General features: G+C 40.1%; 1 protein-coding gene across 5 annotated transcripts in view; it reads left to right on the top strand.

The window, feature by feature from the left end:
• The window catches only part of FBXW11 (F-box and WD repeat domain containing 11), a gene marked incomplete at both ends in the record, with an annotated part of 123,325 nt that overhangs the window by 41,096 nt on the left and 63,168 nt on the right, over positions 1–19,061 (top strand). For 3 of the 5 annotated variants that reach the window (XM_080698894.1, XM_080698893.1, XM_080698892.1), the window contains one exon: positions 3,972–4,073. The exons of the other annotated variants lie outside the window; for them this stretch is intronic. In XM_080698894.1, coding sequence (XP_080555020.1) covers positions 3,972–4,073 — 102 coding nt within the window. The remainder of the gene's footprint in view (positions 1–3,971; positions 4,074–19,061) is intronic. 5 annotated transcript variants of the gene reach the window in all.

Genomic DNA, 19,061 nt, shown 5'->3' with positions numbered 1-19,061 from the left:
ACCCAGACCTGGCACGTTGAGAGTTGAGACCTCTTGATTGTAAATTTGTTCTTGCATCAAAATTTCAGCTTGGGCGACGGCTTAGGATCAAGCTAGGCCGTCTCTGTATATTCTGATCTGAAGCAAATAGTGTAAGCTATGGAACTAATGAAGAACTTTGCCCCTGGTCACCGGATTTAAATCAGTCCGGTCCAACCCAGCACTTTGTGATTTTGGATAAGTAAATTGCTTCATCTCTTTGTATTCTTCTTTTGAATGCCTATTGTGTAGGATTATTATAAAAATGAAACAATATCACTTCAGCATGGTGCTAGCATGTAATAGGCCTTCAGTAAATACTGATATCATTCTTTATACAGTATTTGCCATGACTATTATCAAAAATTCTTTTTTTCCTTCAGTACTGGGGTTCAAATCTGGGGGGCTCTACCACTGAATTATATACCAGCCTTTTTATTTTTTATTTTGAGGCAGTCTTGCTAAGTTGCCTATGCTGACTTTGTGGTTCTTCTGCCTTAACTTCCTGACTCACTGGAATTACAGACATGTGCCACTGTGCCCATTGTATAAACTCTTGAAAATCATACCTTTTGAAAGTTCTGTAAAAATCTTTGCCTGAAATAAAAGTTCAATATCCAGCTTTAAAATATAAAACTTGTAATGAACCATTAATATTTTGATATTAAATTCCAAGAAAGTTTTTTATTTTTCATGTGTTAATAAGTATTAAGTAGATCATTAGAGGATAGAAAACCTTGGACGGGTAATTTTTTTCATCTTTGGGCTTTAGTTGAAGTTTTTTGATCTCTAACCCACAGTCATGGGTAGAAAGTCAGATATAATGGTTTTTAAGTGTTTTTTTTTCCAGTTCTTAGTGTATTAGATTTTGATTTATTGAATGTGAAAAAATATCCTAAAAAAGTTTTAGATCCCAAGTTATTGGCAGAATAATCAGGATTTCCCTTTGAGACAAATATGTTAAACCTTGCAGAAGGAACCGACTGTACTGAATAAATGAAAATTGATTGCATTTGAACTTTGCGGTTACTTTGATATTAGTTGCTGAGTACAGGTGTAATCCTTAAACTCTGTCCTGGGGATCTAAGTGGTTCTGTGATTCGATAACTGTAAAGATTCCAAAAAGGAAACTAAATGGAACAATAAGGATATTGGGAGTTTATTTAAGTTAAATAATTCACATAATAGAAATGTGTGATGTCTTGGGCCTTTTCTCTGCCTATCCCCATCTGAGGCTTGTTGATAAAAATATTCTTTGAATAGGACTGTGCTAGAATACCTCTGGATAGAGAGCTTATTGTAGTGGAATCAGACAAGATAAATTTGAAGTGCTAACTCTGCCATCAGCCCTTGTTCCCTTGGATGAGTTGCTATTTTAGCAAATCAAGCTCTCCTTTCCTGGCTCTTGTTTTCTCATCAATAACATGAAATAATCTCGTTAGGGATTATGTGAAGATGTGCCATGTCAGCTGGCTTGCAAATAACAGGTCAATAAATGGCACCTACCTTTGTTATATTATACAAAACTGTATTCAGCATCTTTTCTGTAGTCATTCTATGACATGAAGCTGTTGGGACAGCAAAGTATATGTGCCTGGAGCAAGGCATGGTGGTAATTACATGATTACACTTGGGATCCCAGCATTTGGGAGGCTGAGGAGGATCTCGGTTCCAGGACAGCCTCAGCTGCTTAGGCCCTCTGCAACTCAGAGAGACCCTGTTTCAAAATAAAGAATGAAAAACCAGGCTGGAGGTGTCACTCGGAGGTAGAATGCCCCTAGGTTCAATCCCCCATACAGGAAAAAAAAAAAAAAGTGTATGTTCCCCGGGGCGGTGATACACTGTTGCTGTATAACTGGCTTGATAAGGTCTGGCTTTGAAAACTTTGGAGTAAATGCTCATATTGGAAATGTGTGGTGTTTCATTGTTGCCGGAGAGCTGCTTATTTATTTTTTTATTCCATTCAGTTCCTCTGATTTTTTGTATTCTTTAAAACACCTTTTCTAGAGCCGGGTGTGGTGGCGCACGCTTGTAATCCCCGCACTTGGGAGGCAGAGACAGGAGGAGGATCGCGCAGGTTCGAAGCCAGCCATGCGCGCTGCCTTAGGAGACCCTGTTTCCAAGCAGTACCACAAAAAAAAAAAAAAAAAAAAACCAAACACCTTTTCTAAACATTCTGAGTCTTCTTTATAATTCTGGGTGAGCTGTAACTAGTAATTGGCAATTGCCAGTTATAGGAATCCAAGTCCATCTGATTTCAAGCAAAACTATCTTTATATTATAGTTGGTATAATCAAAGAATTTATCCCCCCAACCAGAACTCTTTGAGAGTGAAAGTTTTGTTGGGACAATAAGTATAAATCAGGAATGTCTAGAGCAAATCAAGATGTTTGACCATCCTAATTATAGCTAGCATGAGAAATTTATGAACATGGGTCAGAGATTTTTGCAGTAATTGATTTAACTCCAAATACCCACTTTCAGGTTTTTTTGTTTTGTTTTGTTTTTGGTACTGGGGATGGAACCTAGGGGCTTTTTACCTTCAGGCTACACCCCCAGACCTAGTTTTTATATTTTATTTGGAAACAGAGTCTCACTAAGTTGCTGAGAGCCTCACTAAGTAGCTGGATTCGAACCTGCGCTATTCTCCTGTCTCAGCCTCCTGAGTACTGGGATTATAAGTGTGCACCACCATGCCCGGCTCAGTTTTTTTTTCTTTGCATGATTATTGATTTTTGCTATTGTATTTATTAAATGCTACGATTAGTCTGATGACTATTAATTATTAGCTATAAAATATGTACTTGTTTTTATAATTTTACTTTTTAAATTCCTTTAAACCAGCAAGTTTTAAAGTAAAAGATGTGAAGGCAGGCCAAGTGAAATAAGTTTTAATTGTTAGTCGTGTCAAATGAACTTTGTGCATGAAGTCCAAAACAAAAATCATGATTCTGAAGTTTTTCTTTAGGAAGGAAGAGATGCTGCTGCTGCAAGTCAGATTTTTTTTTTTTTTTTTTTGTACTAGGGATGGAACCCAGGGACATTCTACCTTCAAGCTATATCCCCAGCCTTATTTTTTATTCTTTATTTTGAAACTGAGTTGCAAAGGCCCTCACTAAGTAGCTGAGGTCAGCTGAGGCCAACGGCAAACTGCGATCCTCCTGTCTCAGCCTCCCAAATGCTGGGATTACAAGTGTGCACCACCACGCCCGCAAGTCAGATGTGTTTTAAGCAGCACTTTTATTGCCCGTGTCTATCAATCTATCACTCATCTTTCTTGTTCCCTTTGCCTTGTTCTCTAGGTTTCCTGTAGTTTTACTTTAGGGAATTACTAAACCATACTCACAGGATAAAAGTTGGGCAAATTAAAGTTTCTAAAATAGGCATCTTGGTCTTGTGGAAAGAATGTGGGTTTTGGTAGCCAACAAACTGAAGTTAAAGATCCTGACTCTCCCCTCCTTTGCTGTGTGTCCTTGTGCAAATCACTTAACTTCTGAGCCTCAGTTTCCTTATACTATGGTGCGATGACTAGGGAACACCTTTAAAGTGCCTGGTACATAATAGGTTCTTGAGCAATGATGGCAGTTATGATTATATAACACAGACCAGAAACGGTTACTTTTATGAACTTAGAGTCAAAATTGTACCACTAATCTTGTTTTGTACTAAAAACTCATCATTTCCTTTAGTGGGTTTTAATTTAAATGTTTTCTCTCTGCCTCTTTATTCTGTTCACTATATCCTGAGAAATTAGTGGCTGGCAGCAGAAACCTCTCCATAGGATATAATGGGGCCCTCTCCCAAGGGTCCAGTCAGCTGCCAGGACCATTCCTGACCTCCAGATCACCACGGGTGCCCCTACCCCAACTAACATTCAAGTTGCCTGTGTGAAGGAGTGATTTGTTGCGGCCTCTAACTGCTTCTTCTCTTCCTTCCTTTTTGTCATCCTGCAGTGTTCTGTGCCAAGGTCTTTGTGGCTAGGCTGCGCCAACCTGGTAGAGAGCATGTGCGCACTGAGTTGCCTGCAGAGCATGCCCAGTGTCAGATGTCTCCAGGTGCCTCTCTTCTTTCTTGTTGTAAATGTGTTTTTACGTATGCCATGAACATTTGTTGAAACTTGCAGTAGTGTGTTTAATCCAATGTTAAGTCTGCTAAATGTTCTGTGTAACCCTCTGCTTTCCTCCAGCCTGGGTTCCCCACACGGAGGAGTTAGTACCAGGGGCCCTTTTGAGCAAGCGGGTCTTCGGCTGGGCCCTGTCCTGCTCCCTTTTTTCTGCTCCTGCTTTTAACCCCCCCCCAAACTTGTGATTCTCATGTTTAATAGCTATGCACATGACAAAACCCCCTGACATTTCCATTTGGCTACCTTTAATGGTTCTTGGTTGAGTTGGGAGGGTTTTATAATTAAAGTGGTGATTTCTCTATTTTGAAACTCATACTTTTGGTTCACTCTTTCCCCCCCTTTTTTAAAGTGGGGGGAGAGACTCACTAGTGTTGCAAGGCCCCAAATTGAAGTTTATAAAGATCTCAGCGTCATGCTGCCAATAATCTTCAGTTTGGGCCACCTCCCAACGGCCACATCTGGTACCTGTCCTAAGGGTCCACCCAGTTTTCCAGGCTGAGGCTGGCAGAGAATTCCACAGATAAAAGTAAATACTTTTGGGGATGGGTTGGGTGGGGTGGGGTAGCTCAGGATAAAACTGTTAGTAGGAGTGCAGCTGGTGACCTTCTGTTGGGATGGCTTCTAAGAGAGCCAAGGCCAAAACATTGTGAAGCTCTGTTTAGAGAAAGTATGTCTTTAATTAAGTTGGTATAAGTAGCAATTAGTTTTCATCACTGCATATTCCAAAAATTTTGATATATTTTTCTTTGAAAAGCAATATTCCTGGCATTCAATTGAGATGCCGTTTTAGGAAAATGGTAAAATGAGTAAATGCACTGGAGGGATGTCACTGACAGCATGGGGGCTTCACTGTTCTAATATGATCTTTCTATTCATGTTTACAGTCTAAAAATGAAGTTGTGAGCTAGGAGGGGGGAATTTTCTTTTGTATCAGGATTGGGCATTTTATTTACTTACTGGCAACTATTCTGTTTAGCATTAGTGTGGTTATTGATTCAAATTGCTTTCTTTAGAAAGCACTACTGGAACCGCAATAACACAATAGCTGGAGAGTGATTTTGATGTGAGTTCTAGTTGTCTTTGGACTCTGTAGGAAGGTAGGTTACAAGTCTTAAGAGATCTAGGAATTGAGTGTTGCAGTGAATGTGCTGTGTATTTATCTTGGGAAAAGCAGCTTCCTTGAATGTAATATAACTTTAGCAAAAATGTTACTGAAGTGGCAGACAGTATTGCATGTGAGCTCCATGGTGCTGTGCAGTGGATATTTGCATTATAAAAATGTTACATTTTTGTCTCTTTTCTGAAAATGGTAACTTAAATGGTACAGTTGATTTTTTAGTGAAGCTGTTTTTTCTAGAACTGGAAATTTAAATAGGGGAAGAATTGTAGTTGTTGTCTTAAAGTACTGGTTCTTTTTAATGCATTCAGTTTAAAATAATTGGCTGATAAAAGGCATCATTGATATGTTTTAGGAACAATGTTGTAGATTCTCTGAGGTGGGGTATGTGGGAGGAAGTGTGGGTTCCTACCTTGTTGAACATGGAAAAAATGCCTTAAAGGTTCTTTGACTCATCTCTCCCAGTAAAAGTCATTTAAGAGAAAAAAAAAATGGAAATAATTGCCTTCACTGAACCTAATTTCAGTGAATGGAGCAACATTGTCTTTAGAACTGTGTATAGTTTTGTTTACTTGTGCTTTTTCATTTAACTCTCTATATCAGAGCATATGCAGCATGATAAAATGAAAATGAATTAAGTACATAGCTTCTCTACTCATTTGTTTTATGCATTATTATTTTAAGTAAAAATGTAGACATGGCTTTTAATTCCCCTGGGTTTTTTTTTTTTTAATTTAATTAGGCGTGTGTGTTTATGTGTGTTTTACTGGGAATGGAACCTAGGGCCTTGAGAATGCTAGGCAAGTACTACCACTTACTTAGCCATACCCCTCTGTCCTTTGTTTTTGCTTTGTATATTTTAATAATACCACCATTCTCCCCTCCACTTCATTCTCCAAACAGTGCTACAATTTAGTGTTTTAATTCAGGGTTTCAAAGAATGCTTGATGCTTGACTACATCTTTGGTTTATCACAAAGATGACTTGACATTGTACACCTCTTGGCAAAGTGATGTTAGCTGGCCTAAGAAGAGAAGGAACAGTTTCCCGGAAGAGGAAAGAGACCAGTTGACTTGGATTGGGTTGTGGAGTTATGGAAGGACCGGCCCTCCTTAAAATGGTCATACTGGACTCTCTGATAGTTGCAATTTTAGCCCACTGGCTTGTCTATATGGCTAAAATATAACTGAAAAAGCAGAAGTGAAAATAGTAGTTGCCTTTTGGCCTAATTAACTCTCTTCAGTTTTGCCGTCTGTGAGAGGGAGATGGAATAGCAGAGACTTAAAAATATAAAAGTTACTGTCTCTGATTTTACATGGTGCTTCACACATATTATGTGTCGGACAATCTGTGAGGTAGAAGTTCTTACCCCTGTTTTTCTGACTGGATACTAAGCTGAGATGATGTACCTTACTGACTTAGTAACTGTTTACAAAACTGTGAAGTGGTAGAGCAGGCATTTGGACCCCACATTTGCTCCATTCCCAAACTGTTTTCCTCCCCCTCTATATTGGAATGCCACTTTTCTAGAGTTATATCATAACTTCCGATGTCTAATTTGTAGTTTATCTAGTCATTATTGAAAACAGAAAAATCTGCAAATTCTTTGGGGATAAAACAGTCAAAATGAGCACTTTTGAACCCATTCCTACTAACTTTATTTCAGGACTATTGACTGAACAATTGGTATGTGCCAGGGCCTCTGCTGCTGCTGCTGCTGCTGCACATATATGGAATAATAGACTGAGAGAAGAGAATCGTAGGCTCACAGCCAGCTTCAGCTGGTTAGTGAGGCCCTCCATAACTTAGTGAGACTGTGTTTCAAAAATAAAGAATAAAAAATAGAGCTGGGGGTATTGCTCAGGTAGAATGCCCCTGGATTCAATCTCCAGTACTACAAAAATAAAATAAAATAAAATAGGAATAATAGAGACTTGTACCCTGCTCTCAAGGAGCTTGTGAAACAAGCCGACCTGTGAATTGAAATCCAGACTGAACTCCTATGTTCCTGTGCATGTGTGTAAGTGTGCGATAAAACTGTGAAGTTAGCCAAACCTGTATGTGCCCTTGAAATGGCGTAAACCAGTTTAAACTAGACTAACACCATACATATTTTAAACAGCCAAACCAGAATGTCTGGTTATCTTTGAACCCAGCTGAGTCCAGTCGATATTTCTTTTGTCTCATATATCCAGATTCAACCAATTGGTTGTTACATCAGATAATCAGGAGTTCAGTGTACGAAGAGTATTGATTTGCTAAGGCCAAATCAATGGCATGAAATTAATATTTATATTAATAACTAATTTTCTCTCCCCTCTCCCTCCCCCTGCCCCTTCTCTTCTCCCCCTCTCTCCCTTTCCTGAGGATTCAACCCAGGAGCATTCTACCTCTACCTCCAAGCTATATACCCCAGCCCTATTTTATTTTTCATTTGGGAACTGGGTCTCACTAAGTTGCTGAAAACCTTGATAAGTTGGTAGGACTGTCCCCAAATCTGCCACCTTCCTGTCTCAGCCTTTCAGGTACTGGGATTAGGTGTGTACTACCACACCTGTTCTCCTACCTTCTTTCTTTATAAATGGGCTCTTGGGCCCGGCGTGGTGGCGCATGCTTGTAACCCCAGCATTTGGGAGGCTGAGACCGGAGGATCACAGTCCGCGGACAACCTCAGCTACTTAGTGAGGCCCTTTGCAACTAAGTGAGAACTGGTTTCAAAATAAATAAAAAATAGGGTAGGGGGTGTAGCTCCGAGGTCAAATGCCCCTGGGTTCCATCCCCAGACACGCAAAAAAAAAAAAAAAAAAAAAAAAAGCTCTTGGCACTGGGTTTTCTTATATGATTTTGTTTGGAGAAGTCAGAGGATTGAGTTGACTTGACTGAGGCTACACATTTATTTAAGTGGCAGAACTGGGTTATGAACCTAGATCTGGAGAACTGCAAAACCAGTGCTCTAGTCACCAGGCTGTATGACAACTCCCACCTTGGCAACTGTCATTTTTTGATTAAAACAAATTCCCCCTGATTTCTAGTGTCAGAAGTTTAACACACCTTGAGAGAAGAGGTTTGCTGTAGTAGACAGATTTTCTTAGGAATGCCCTTGGCAACCTCTTAGCTGGGGAAAGATGTGACTGGTTGTTTTCAGGGGTAGGACTGGTTGATTGGGATGTCATTAAGGATCATGTATATCAGGTCTCGGTGCTTCCTGCCTAACTGCAGTATGTATACTGCTGGATGATAATTAATGCAATTTCTTGACAGCTACCTTGCTTGTTTTTTGTTTTTTTTTTTAACTTTCAGAATTGTGAGCTACAATGGTCTGAGAACACCACAGTTGGAACTTACCAAGCTGCTGGCCTAAGACGTTATTTTCCAGAGGATGGAAGTAGCTTGGTAGAAAAGAAGCCTGGCTTTGGAGCCAACAAACTTAGATTCTAATCCTGCTCCTCCTATTTAATGACTCTGTAATTCTGTGTACTCATCTTTAAAAATGAAAGCTGTTCTGTCTACCTCACAGTTTTTTTTTAAGGTAGAGGAAGGTAATTGCTGCCTCCTACTGCTTGACGTCTTTTGGGGGATGAAAGTTCAGTTCTTTCTTTGCTCTGGGTTCTTGATGGAATTCAGTCTTGTAGGCCACACATAGGATGTGGCCCTTCCAGTGTGGCACCGTTAGCATGTTGTCGGTGCTCCTTTCCAGTGAGCATGCGCTCTCTGGATTATCTGTTGTACTCCGGGTCCCTGAACGTGAAGGGCAGGGATGGCTCTGCATTGCCCACTGGTACAGCCTGTGATACTTCATGGACATTGAGAAATAAGCTTTCCCCTTAAAAAAAAAAGAAAATGTACTGATAGAGCTTACCCTCGCCCCCACCTACAACACCCACAGAATGTTCATTGCTGTTTTAGGGTCTTTCTCTGCATATTGGTCAGGGAGGAATCCATACAGTTGGTAGGTTCTCTGCATTCACCAAGTTGTTGGTGTTGATGATGATGGGTTTAGGCTCTCCCTGAGCCCTCCTTTGACGTTGGAGTCACCAAAGGTCAAGGCAGGCCTAGCATTGTGCGCCCCCACTGCTGCCTTACACTCCAGCTTTTGCTTGTCTGTCTTATATGGTGGGAGCTCTTAGAATGATTTCACTTGAAAATCTTTCTATTATGGAAATGTACAAATATACATAAAAATAAAGAGAATAATTCAATTTAACCTTGAACAAGTTTTAAAATTCTTAGTTCAACTTTTTTCTTTGTGTTTTTCCCCCCAGGGGCATTATAAAGTAAATCTAAGATGACTTAGTTGGAAAAGGAGAGTTTGAAAAAAATCACCATTTCTATCAGCATGATTTATTTATTTATTTATTTATTTTTGGTATGTGTGGGGGGACACTGGGTTTGAACCTTTGAACCCAGCTACACCCCTATCCCTAATTTATTTTTATTTTGAAACAGAGTCTCACTTAGTTGATAAGAATCTCACTACTTGCAGAGACTGTCCTTGAATCTTTGATACTCCTGTCTCAGCCTCCCAAGTACTGAAATTACAGGCATGTGCCACCATGCCTGACTTAAAAAGTTTTTAAGTAAAATTAACAAAAATAACACGTTTGGTAATGAATATTATAAAGGTGTGTTAAGAAGTTTCCTTTGACTCCAGGTCTCACTTACCAAAGTGTCACCAACTTCTCATTGTCATATTTTGACTGAAGCTTAAAAAATACGAATAGAAGCATGCGACACACATTTTTCAGTTAATAATTTTTAATTGGTATGTATTGACCATCTTATGTGTTAGTATATAAAACCAAATAAAACCCTATTCTTAGATCTGCAGCAATATTCCAATATATGAGCAGGCATGGTGGCACATGCTTGTAATCCCAGTACTGGGGAGGCTGAGACAGGAGGATCACAGGTTGGCCTTGACAACTTGTGGGGTCCTCTGCAATTGGTGAGATACTGTTTCAAAATAAAAAATAATGCAGGGTTGGGAGTATAGCTAGGATATAGAATGCCCCTGGTTTTAATCCCAGTAACACCAAAAAAAAAAAAAATTAGTATATAGCTTTATAATTTTTTTTATTTAAAAAATAGCCAGTTCTTTTTTTTCCCCCCCTCCTGTACTGGGGATGGAACCTAGGGGCAATTCTACCTCCAAGCTATACCCCCAGCCCTATTTTTTATTCTTTATTTTGAAACAGGGCTCACTGAGTTGCAGAGGGTCTCACTAAGTAGCTAGGGCTGTCCCCAAACCATGATCCTCCTGTCTCAGCCTCCCGAATGCTGGGATTACAAGCATGCGCCACCACGCCTGGCGTTTTTTAGGCTACAGGTTTTTAAAAAATATTATAGTCGCTTTTGTAATTTCATTGCACATATATATGTAGAATTGCATGATTACATTTACACATTTAAGTTCCTAGAACTGCATTTGCTTGGTCAGTGTTTAGTACTAATTAAATGATCTGTATAGAGAAAAGCTGAATCATCTCCCACTTTGAATCCAGTCTTCTTAAGAAACAAATGTCGCCAGTTCATTGTCCTGCGCCAGTGTTTTCCTTGTTCACAGGAGGATGTGCAGGTTTACCATTATGAGGCTTTCCCCTATTTTTGGATTAGTAGAAATGGGCTACCCCTAGAAAAACCACAATTGAGCTTCCTGATTTTTCTTTATTTACTTTCCATTGTATTGTAGACATCTCCCCAGATAAAATGAAGTCTTATTCTTTCACTAACTTTATCATTCCTAGATTTTAGGAGGTGGGACCAGAATACACTCTTTTATGAAAATACTTTTAGAACTAAAGTGAAGAATTTTTTTTTTTTAATTTTTTTGTGGGTCTGGAAATGGAACCCAGGGGCATTCTACCTCCGAGCTACACTTCCTGCCCTATATTTTATTCTTTATTTTGAAACAGGGTCTCACTAAGTCGCAGAGGGCATCGCCAAGTAGCTGAGGCTGTCTGTGAACTTCGATCCTCCGTCTCAATTTCCTGAATGCTGGGATTTAGCGTGCGTCACCACGCCCGGCATTAAAGTGAAGAAATTATTTTGTCGGTGCTGGGGATTGAAGCAAGGCCTCAGGACATGTGAAGTTGTGCTGAGCTCAGTGATTTGTCACATAGTGGGCATGGCTTTGCTTTGGTAGGTATGGCCCAATTGCTCTCATAGAGAGGGGTCCAGGATATTTTCTAGTCACTGCTGTAAGCTCTGGATATTGTTTACAGATATTTAATATTGACTTAAAGATATTATTAAATATAGCACACGCTTACTCAAAACTAAACCAATAAATAAAAATGACAATATGAATGAAGATTTTCTGCCATCATTCACTACATAATTCACTATGTAATATTCCATTTAGTAGCTGTATTACTGATCTTAAGAAGTTTTATACTGCAGTTTTGTGGCATTTTAAGCCAAAATGAGTAGAACATTATTGTAACTAGATTTTAGGCAAGAGTATGCACAATAAAATTTTTTTTGATTGCTAAATTGTACTTATTTGTGTAATACAGAAATAAGATTGAACCCTGGGGCAGTCTACTACTGAGCTGCATCCTTAGCCCTTTTGATGCCCAAGTTGCCTGGTCTAGCCTCAAACATTCTGTCCTCTTACCTACGCTTCCCAGATAGCTGGAATTACAGGGGTGCACTGCCTGGCTAGTGCTAACGTCATAATGCACTGTATTATGATGTGAATAAAAGTATAAAAACAGATTGTACTTTTGATAGGATGGGTCAGATTATGCTTATAAAGGCAGTATATGTGAGATTCCCTTTCATGTAGCCTGGATGACATTGGATATTTAAATTTTCTATTTCTTTAAGCTGGGTGTGGTGGCGCACGCTTGTAATCCCCGCGCTTGGGAGGCAGAGACAGGAGGATCGCGCAGGTTCGAAGCCAGCCGCGCGCGCTGGCTTAGGAGACCCTGTTTCCAAATAAAAATGTAAAAATACGTCTGGTAGTGTAGCCCGGAGGTAGAAGGGCTTCCAGGAACCCCAGTACCACCAAAAAATAAATAAATAAATAAATTTTCTATTTCTTTGCCATTTTGATATATAAAAGTGAAAATTGATGTCTTATTGTTATACATGTATCTGATTGTTAATTAAATGAAACAGGTATAAAAAACTGTTTATAGATTTTGATTTATGATACCTCTTCGTGTCTTTTCTCCCGCCCCTTTTCTTTTTCTTTTCTTTTCTTTTTTTTTTTTGCGATACCGGGGATAGAACCTAGGGGTACTCTACCTCCAAGCTGAAACCCCCAGCCCAATTTTTATTCTTTATTTTGAAACAGGGTCTCACTGAGTTGCAAAGGGCCTCACCATGTTCTTCCTGTCCCAGCCTCCCAAATGTGCTGGGGTTACAAGCGTGCACCCACCACGCCTGGCCTTTCTCTGTTTTTTAATTCATGGGTTCATTGTTTTAAAATCTAATTTGTAGGAACTCTTTATATATTAGATATAGTATCTATCATTTACTACAACTATTTCCCCCAGTTTGACATTTGCCTTTCAGTTTTGTTTATAAGGCTTTTGGCCATGCCTACTCCTTGTCATGCTTACTCCTTTTCTTTAGTATTTTTTTAGTGGTTTTTAGCATTATGCTTTGCATTTAAATCTTTCAGTTTCTCTAACTTGTTTTGCTGTATGCTGTGAATCAGCGATCCACATATTTAAAGTCTGTTCTCTGTGTAGTGTTCACTGATTTTGCGTTTCCTCTGGATTTGAAAGCCTGCGCTTCACTTCTGTCCAGCTGCCCCTGGCAGGGCTCCTCCAAGCGTCTGTGCTGCTTCACTTTCCCGTTGCTGTATTCTGCTTCAGCCTCGTAGGCTCTTGGTCCACAGCTGTATCCTGCTGTCTTGTGTGTGGAGTGCTAGTTTATTGATGGTTACATAGACTGAAAGTTTAGTGCCAAACAGAAAGGTTTGGCTGTAGCACTTTTCTAAAGGAGCCTAGTGCACTTGCTTCCTAGGGTGTGCTCTTTCACCCCACTTTCTCTCACTTGAGCTGCTCGAGGTCAAACCCAGGGCTTGTGCATGCTGGGTAAACGTGCTTTGTTCTTACTAAGAATTAAAACTGATCCAAGAATGTGATGCAGCAGGAGAGTGGCGAGTGTTAGTATTTTGGAGAAAGTTTCAATGACAGTATAGTGCCTGAGATAGAGTGCTAGCATTCGAGAAACTCATAGACATTCGTATGAAATGCAGCCTCTGCTTTTGGACCATGAAAACCATACCTTGCTTTACCAACAGTTATAATCCAGGGTTTCCAAACAATGTGCATGATGAATAAGGTTTCACAGTGTAATCTGAGGGTAAGGAAGTAGGTAAATGGAATTCAGACCACATAACATTTTTTTTACTTTTTAATAAAAATGATGTCATATACCTTATAGTATAGACATTTGTTATGTTGCTTATAAAATTAGTTTTGTGTGTGTGTGTGTGTGTGTGTGTGTGTGTGTGTGTGTGTGTGGTACTGGGGATGGAACCCAGGGGCATTTTATCTCCAGGCTATACCCCCAGCCCTATTTTTTTTTTTCTTCTTCTTCTTCTTTTTTTTTTTTTTGGTGGTACTGGAGTTCCTGGAAGCCCTTCTACCTTAGGGCTACACTCCCAGACCTATTTTATATTTTTATTTGGAAACAGGGTCTCTTACACCAGCGCGGCTGGCTTCGAACCTGCGCGATCCTCCTGTCTCCGCCTCCCAAGCGTGGGGGTTACCAGAGTGCGCCACCATGCCCGGCCTATTTTTTTTATTCTTTATTTTGAAACAGGGTCTCACTGAGTTGCAAAGGGCCTCACTAAGTAGTAGCTGAGGCTGTTCTCCAACTGCAATCCTCCCGTTCCAGCCTCCCAAAGGCTGGGATTACGAGCGTGTGCCACCAAGCCCAGTTTAAGATTACTGTTTTTACTTCATTCTCTTGGCTTGTATTTACTATTTATTCTCTTGGTAAAATTCACACCATTTCAGTGCAAAATATAAGCAGTGGATGAGTATAGAGAATAAATTAACCATTTAGCCATATGTCACATGATTTTAGTGTCCATTCTTTGTTTTTTTTTTGACATTTTATTTCTTTTTTTTTTTTTATGGTACTGGGGTTCATAGAAGCCCTTCTACCTCCAGGCCACACTCCCAGACCTATTTTATATTTTTTGAAACAGGATCTCTTAAACCAGTGTGGCTGGCTACAAACCTGCGCAATCCTCCTGTCTCCGCTTCCCAAGCACGGGGATTACAAGTGTGCGCCACCATGCCCGGCTTGACATTTTATTTCTAAATATATGTATTTACATGTCTTTACATAAGCTTATGCTCCACATATACTGTTATAACCCAATTTTTCAATTAATTGAAAAATATAGTTAATGTTAGTAAACTTCATTCTATATTTCTAGTAATTGTGCACCAGCTACATTAGGGTATATAATAGTTAAATCAGTCTTTTATTGATGGACATTTAAAGTCATTAAACTTTAATGGAGTGTGTGTGTGTGTGTGTGTGTGTGTGTTTGCACAAGTGCGTATGAACCCAGGGGCATTCTACCTTTGAACTCTACCCCTAACCCTTTTTATTTATTTTTTTCAAACAGGGTCTCACTAGGTTGCTGAGTGTCTCCCTACAGTGTTGAGGTTGTACTCAAACCCGCAGTCCTCCTAATACTAGGGATTACAGGCACGTACCACCATGCTGACAAGTGGATCTTTTTGAATAATTCCTTACAACACATTATTTATTGGAGAAACTCTTAAGTCAAAGGATATGAACTTCCCAAAGCCTTTAAACATCAACTGAAAGGTTATTCTAATTTTCATAGTCATCAGCAATGTGTACTTGTAATAGGAATAAATGCCCAATGAGCCGGGCATGGTGGCTGTAGCTGTAATCCCAGTATTTGAGAGGATGAGATGGAAGGATTGCAAAGTTGAGGTTCAGCCTTAGCAAATTAGTGAAGAGCTCTTTAGCAACTTAGTAAGACCCTGTTTCAAAGTAAAAAAGGGCTAGGAATGTAGCTCAGAGGTAGAATGCCCCTGGGTTCAACACCCCCATACTAGGAAAGGAGGCCAAAAATAAAAAAAGAAAGAAAGAAAAAGAAATACTCAGTGTATAAAACTAATAAAGGAAAGCACAAAAAGTAAATCGAAAATCATCTTTTGTTCATTCATTGTTTTTTCTTTCAGCAGCAAATATGATGTTTCTGCTCTGTGCCGGATATTATGATAGGGTGTCAGAATATAGGAATGTACAAAACAAAAAAAAGTGATGCTGTCTTAGATTCTACCTTATCTCTTTTTACTTTTGCGGGGCTGAGGATCAAACCCAGGGCCTAGTAAGCACTGTGTCACTGAGCTGCACCCCAGCCAAGAGCCTACATTTTAACGATGAAGGAAACAAAATGCGGAAAATGCGTAATGTGCTGAGTGGTAATAAATGCTGTGGAGGAAAAAGAATAGGGTGCCCCAAGGTTTGCAGGAGGGTCGGTTTGAAGTCGAGTAAGGTGCCGTTAGAGGAGATATCTAAAGGAAACGAGGGGCAGGCTCTACAGATCTCTCGGCTCAGGTCTTGGTCAGAGGACTGTTGTGAATTAGGGAGATAGTAGGAGGAGATGAATTCAGAGTGGAAAGGAGAGAGGGCGGGACAGATTTTTACCTGAAGAGTCAATCTAACACTGCTGTGTAGACAGTGGAACGAAGTGATGGAAGCAGGAAACTGCTCTATGATTGTCAGGGTTTCTTCAGAAAAATGCAGTCAGTAGTAGGGAGAGAGAGAACTGGTCCACATGATTGTAGGGGCTGGCAAGTGTGAAAACTTTAAGGCAGGCTGGAAGGTTGCAGACATAGGCAGAATTTCTCTATTGCGTTTTTTGGGGCAGAATTTCCCTTATTAAAACCTCAGCCCTACTCTTAAGGCCTTCAACTGATTGGCTGAGGCATACTTAAATTAGGGAGGTCAGTACATTTGCTTTCCTCTGTCTAAAAAATACACGTCTAAAAAAAACCTTCACAGCAGCATTTAGATTAGTGTTGGACCACAGACAGCTGGCCACCACAGTAGTCTAGGCAAATTGACACATAAAATTAGTCATCACAACCAAGTGGGAGGAGGCCACGCTTGGAGTTAGGTTCTCAAAAGGGAAACCGCAGTTCATGACGATCTGCGGAGAGAAGAGGAGAGTGTGGCCTTAGTACAAATGATAACAGTCTTGTCAAGACACTATCATTTACAGTGCCACTGTGTAACAAGACGAGTCAGAAGCGGTTTGGACTTTGGAGCCTTGGTATGGTTGGAAGATAAAAATATGCATCTATTTGCAGTAATGAAATAGTGAGTGTTTCATAAAGAACCATTCAGTGTTAGGGCGCTCATTTTATATAAAAATCTTAAGTATGTAGGGAACTCATAGTTAACGATCAGATAGCTGCCTACACATGTTAATAAGCTCTTTCCTATACATTAGTGCCTTAGTCCTCTGAACAACTATAGAAATAAGGTGCGATTATATTTGTTTTATTTGTGACAAAACAGGGAGGAAAGGAAGAAGCCAAGATTCAAACCTAATCTCTGTAGTTCTGATAATGCTCTACTGCTGTTTAAAGTAGAAGCTATTTTCATAGAGATAGTTGCCTGTATTTTAAGTTGTAAATAGACTTCTAAATCTTAGAACAATTGCGCAATAGGAATGTTATTTATGTTATTATAGGAGTAACTAACAGATAGCTCCTCTTTAGAGAGGCCTTCTCTGACCACTAAAATAGTTTCCTGCTGCTGGGCGTGGTGGCTCACACTTGTAATCTCAGTGCTTGGGAGGCTGAGATAGGAGGATTGCAGTTTGAGGCCACCTCAGCTACTTAGTGAGGCCTACTGCAACTTAGTGAGACCCTGTTTCAAAATCAAGAATAAAAAATTGGGCTGGGAGCGTAACTCGGTGGTAAAATGTCCCGGGATCCAATCCCCAGCACCGGGGGTGGGGGAAGTTTTCTGCTTTCCATTCTTCCCTTACTCTGCCTTATTTTTTCTTCATAGCACTTGGGACTGTCTGAAATTATATTCCATGTTTGTTTTTTCCCTGCCCTCTGTAGTCATTTTCCCCCTACCAGAATCCAACTTTCATGAGGAAAAAAATCAGGTCTTCCTGTTCACTTTTGGTAAACATACCTGTTTCTAAAATAGCTCCTGGTGCATTATGTGTTCAGTCATTTATTGAATGAAGAATAGGCATGATAAACTGGAATGGGAAGGAAAAGCTGTCTCCAAACTTGGTTGTGATCACAGAATATAATATTATTTGCGTCTTGGATAATATGTACTACGTTTGGAATTAGTTTTCTGAGTCTGTGAATCCGGTATTGATTCTGTGAGTTGAATTCTATGAGTTGAAATGTTATGTTGGAAAGAAGATTGATTTTGCTTTTAAGATCAGCTTTTTATTTTCATGTATTTTTGTCTTGCTTAAAAAGTTTTGTTTTCTGGGGATGAAACCCAGGGGCATTCTACCTCCTAGGCACACCTCTACCCCTGCTTTATTCCTTTATTTTGAAACAGGGTCTCACTAAGTTGCAGATGGCTTCATTAATTTCCTGAGGCAGGCCAGGAACCTATGATCCTCCTGTCTCACCTTCCCAAATACTGGAATTACAGGCACAAGCCACCACACCCAGCTCTGTTTTCTGGTTTTAAAATTAATATTGTGTTTGTGTGTGCGTGCGTACACGCGCACATTAGAATGTTGAAATCAAAGTGGAAAAGAAAAATGAAATTTTCAATTTAAGAAAGAGGCACTGGGTATTAAACCCAGGGGCATTCTACTTCTGAACTACACTGCCAGCCATATTTTTTGGGTGTTTTTTTGAAACAGGATCTTGCTGGGTTGTTGAGAGTCTTGCTAAGTTGCTGGGGCTGTCCTTGAACCAGTGATCCTCCCTTCTCAGCCTCCCAGATACTGGGATTGTAGGCTTGGGCCACCACACCCAGCTGGAGTAGCATTGTTGATATTTAGGCAAATTTTCTTATAGTTTTAAATCTATACATGTTTTACATCATTGGCACTGTTTTTATAGATTTATAATTTTATATGAAGCCAGGCGTAGTGGCTCACGCTTGTAATCTCAGCATTCAGGAGGCTGAGACTGGAGGATCATAGTTTAACATCTCGTTGTACCCTCTCCAAGATTATACACTATTTTGAGAATTTGAGCAAGCCTATTGTTCTAAGGGCTCCAGGAACATGTTAGAATTGACAAACCTCATCGTAAGTGGCAGCTCTTCACTTGGAACAATTTGAGTATATGTTGAGTCAGCTAAGGCATGGCTTACTAAAAGATCTGCCTACTACTGGATAGTGCTTGACTAGGAAAAAGAACCCAGAGACACTTTCTTTCCTTTCTCTCCCCCCCTCTCTTTCTCTCTCTTTGGTGGTACTGGGGTTCCTGGAAACCCTTCAACTTCCGGGCTACACTCTCCAGACCTATTTTATATTTTTATTTGGAAACAGGGTCTCTTAAGCCAGCGAGGCTGGCTTCCAACCTGTGCGATCCTGTCTCCGCCTCCCAAGGGCGGGGATTACAAGTGTGCTCCACCATGCCCGGCTCCAGAGACATTTTCAAACATGTAACTGTGCTAGCATCAGTTTGTGCCTTCCCATTGAATTGCCTGGATGCCATGCCTAGGGTTCAACATTGAGATCATTGAGTTAGAATGGGGTTACGCACAAAATACACAAGAGAGCATGGGCTTACTACACATCTTGGACACATTCCTGAGGACCTCACTGTGCCCATGTGCTATCTTATGCCC

The sequence above is a fragment of the Muscardinus avellanarius genome, assembly GCF_963383645.1.
Source record: "Muscardinus avellanarius genome assembly, chromosome: 7".
NCBI classification, from domain to species: Eukaryota; Metazoa; Chordata; class Mammalia; order Rodentia; family Gliridae; genus Muscardinus; species Muscardinus avellanarius.
The sequence above is the reverse complement of the archived record's forward strand: the minus strand, read 5'-3'. Positions and strand labels throughout refer to the sequence as shown.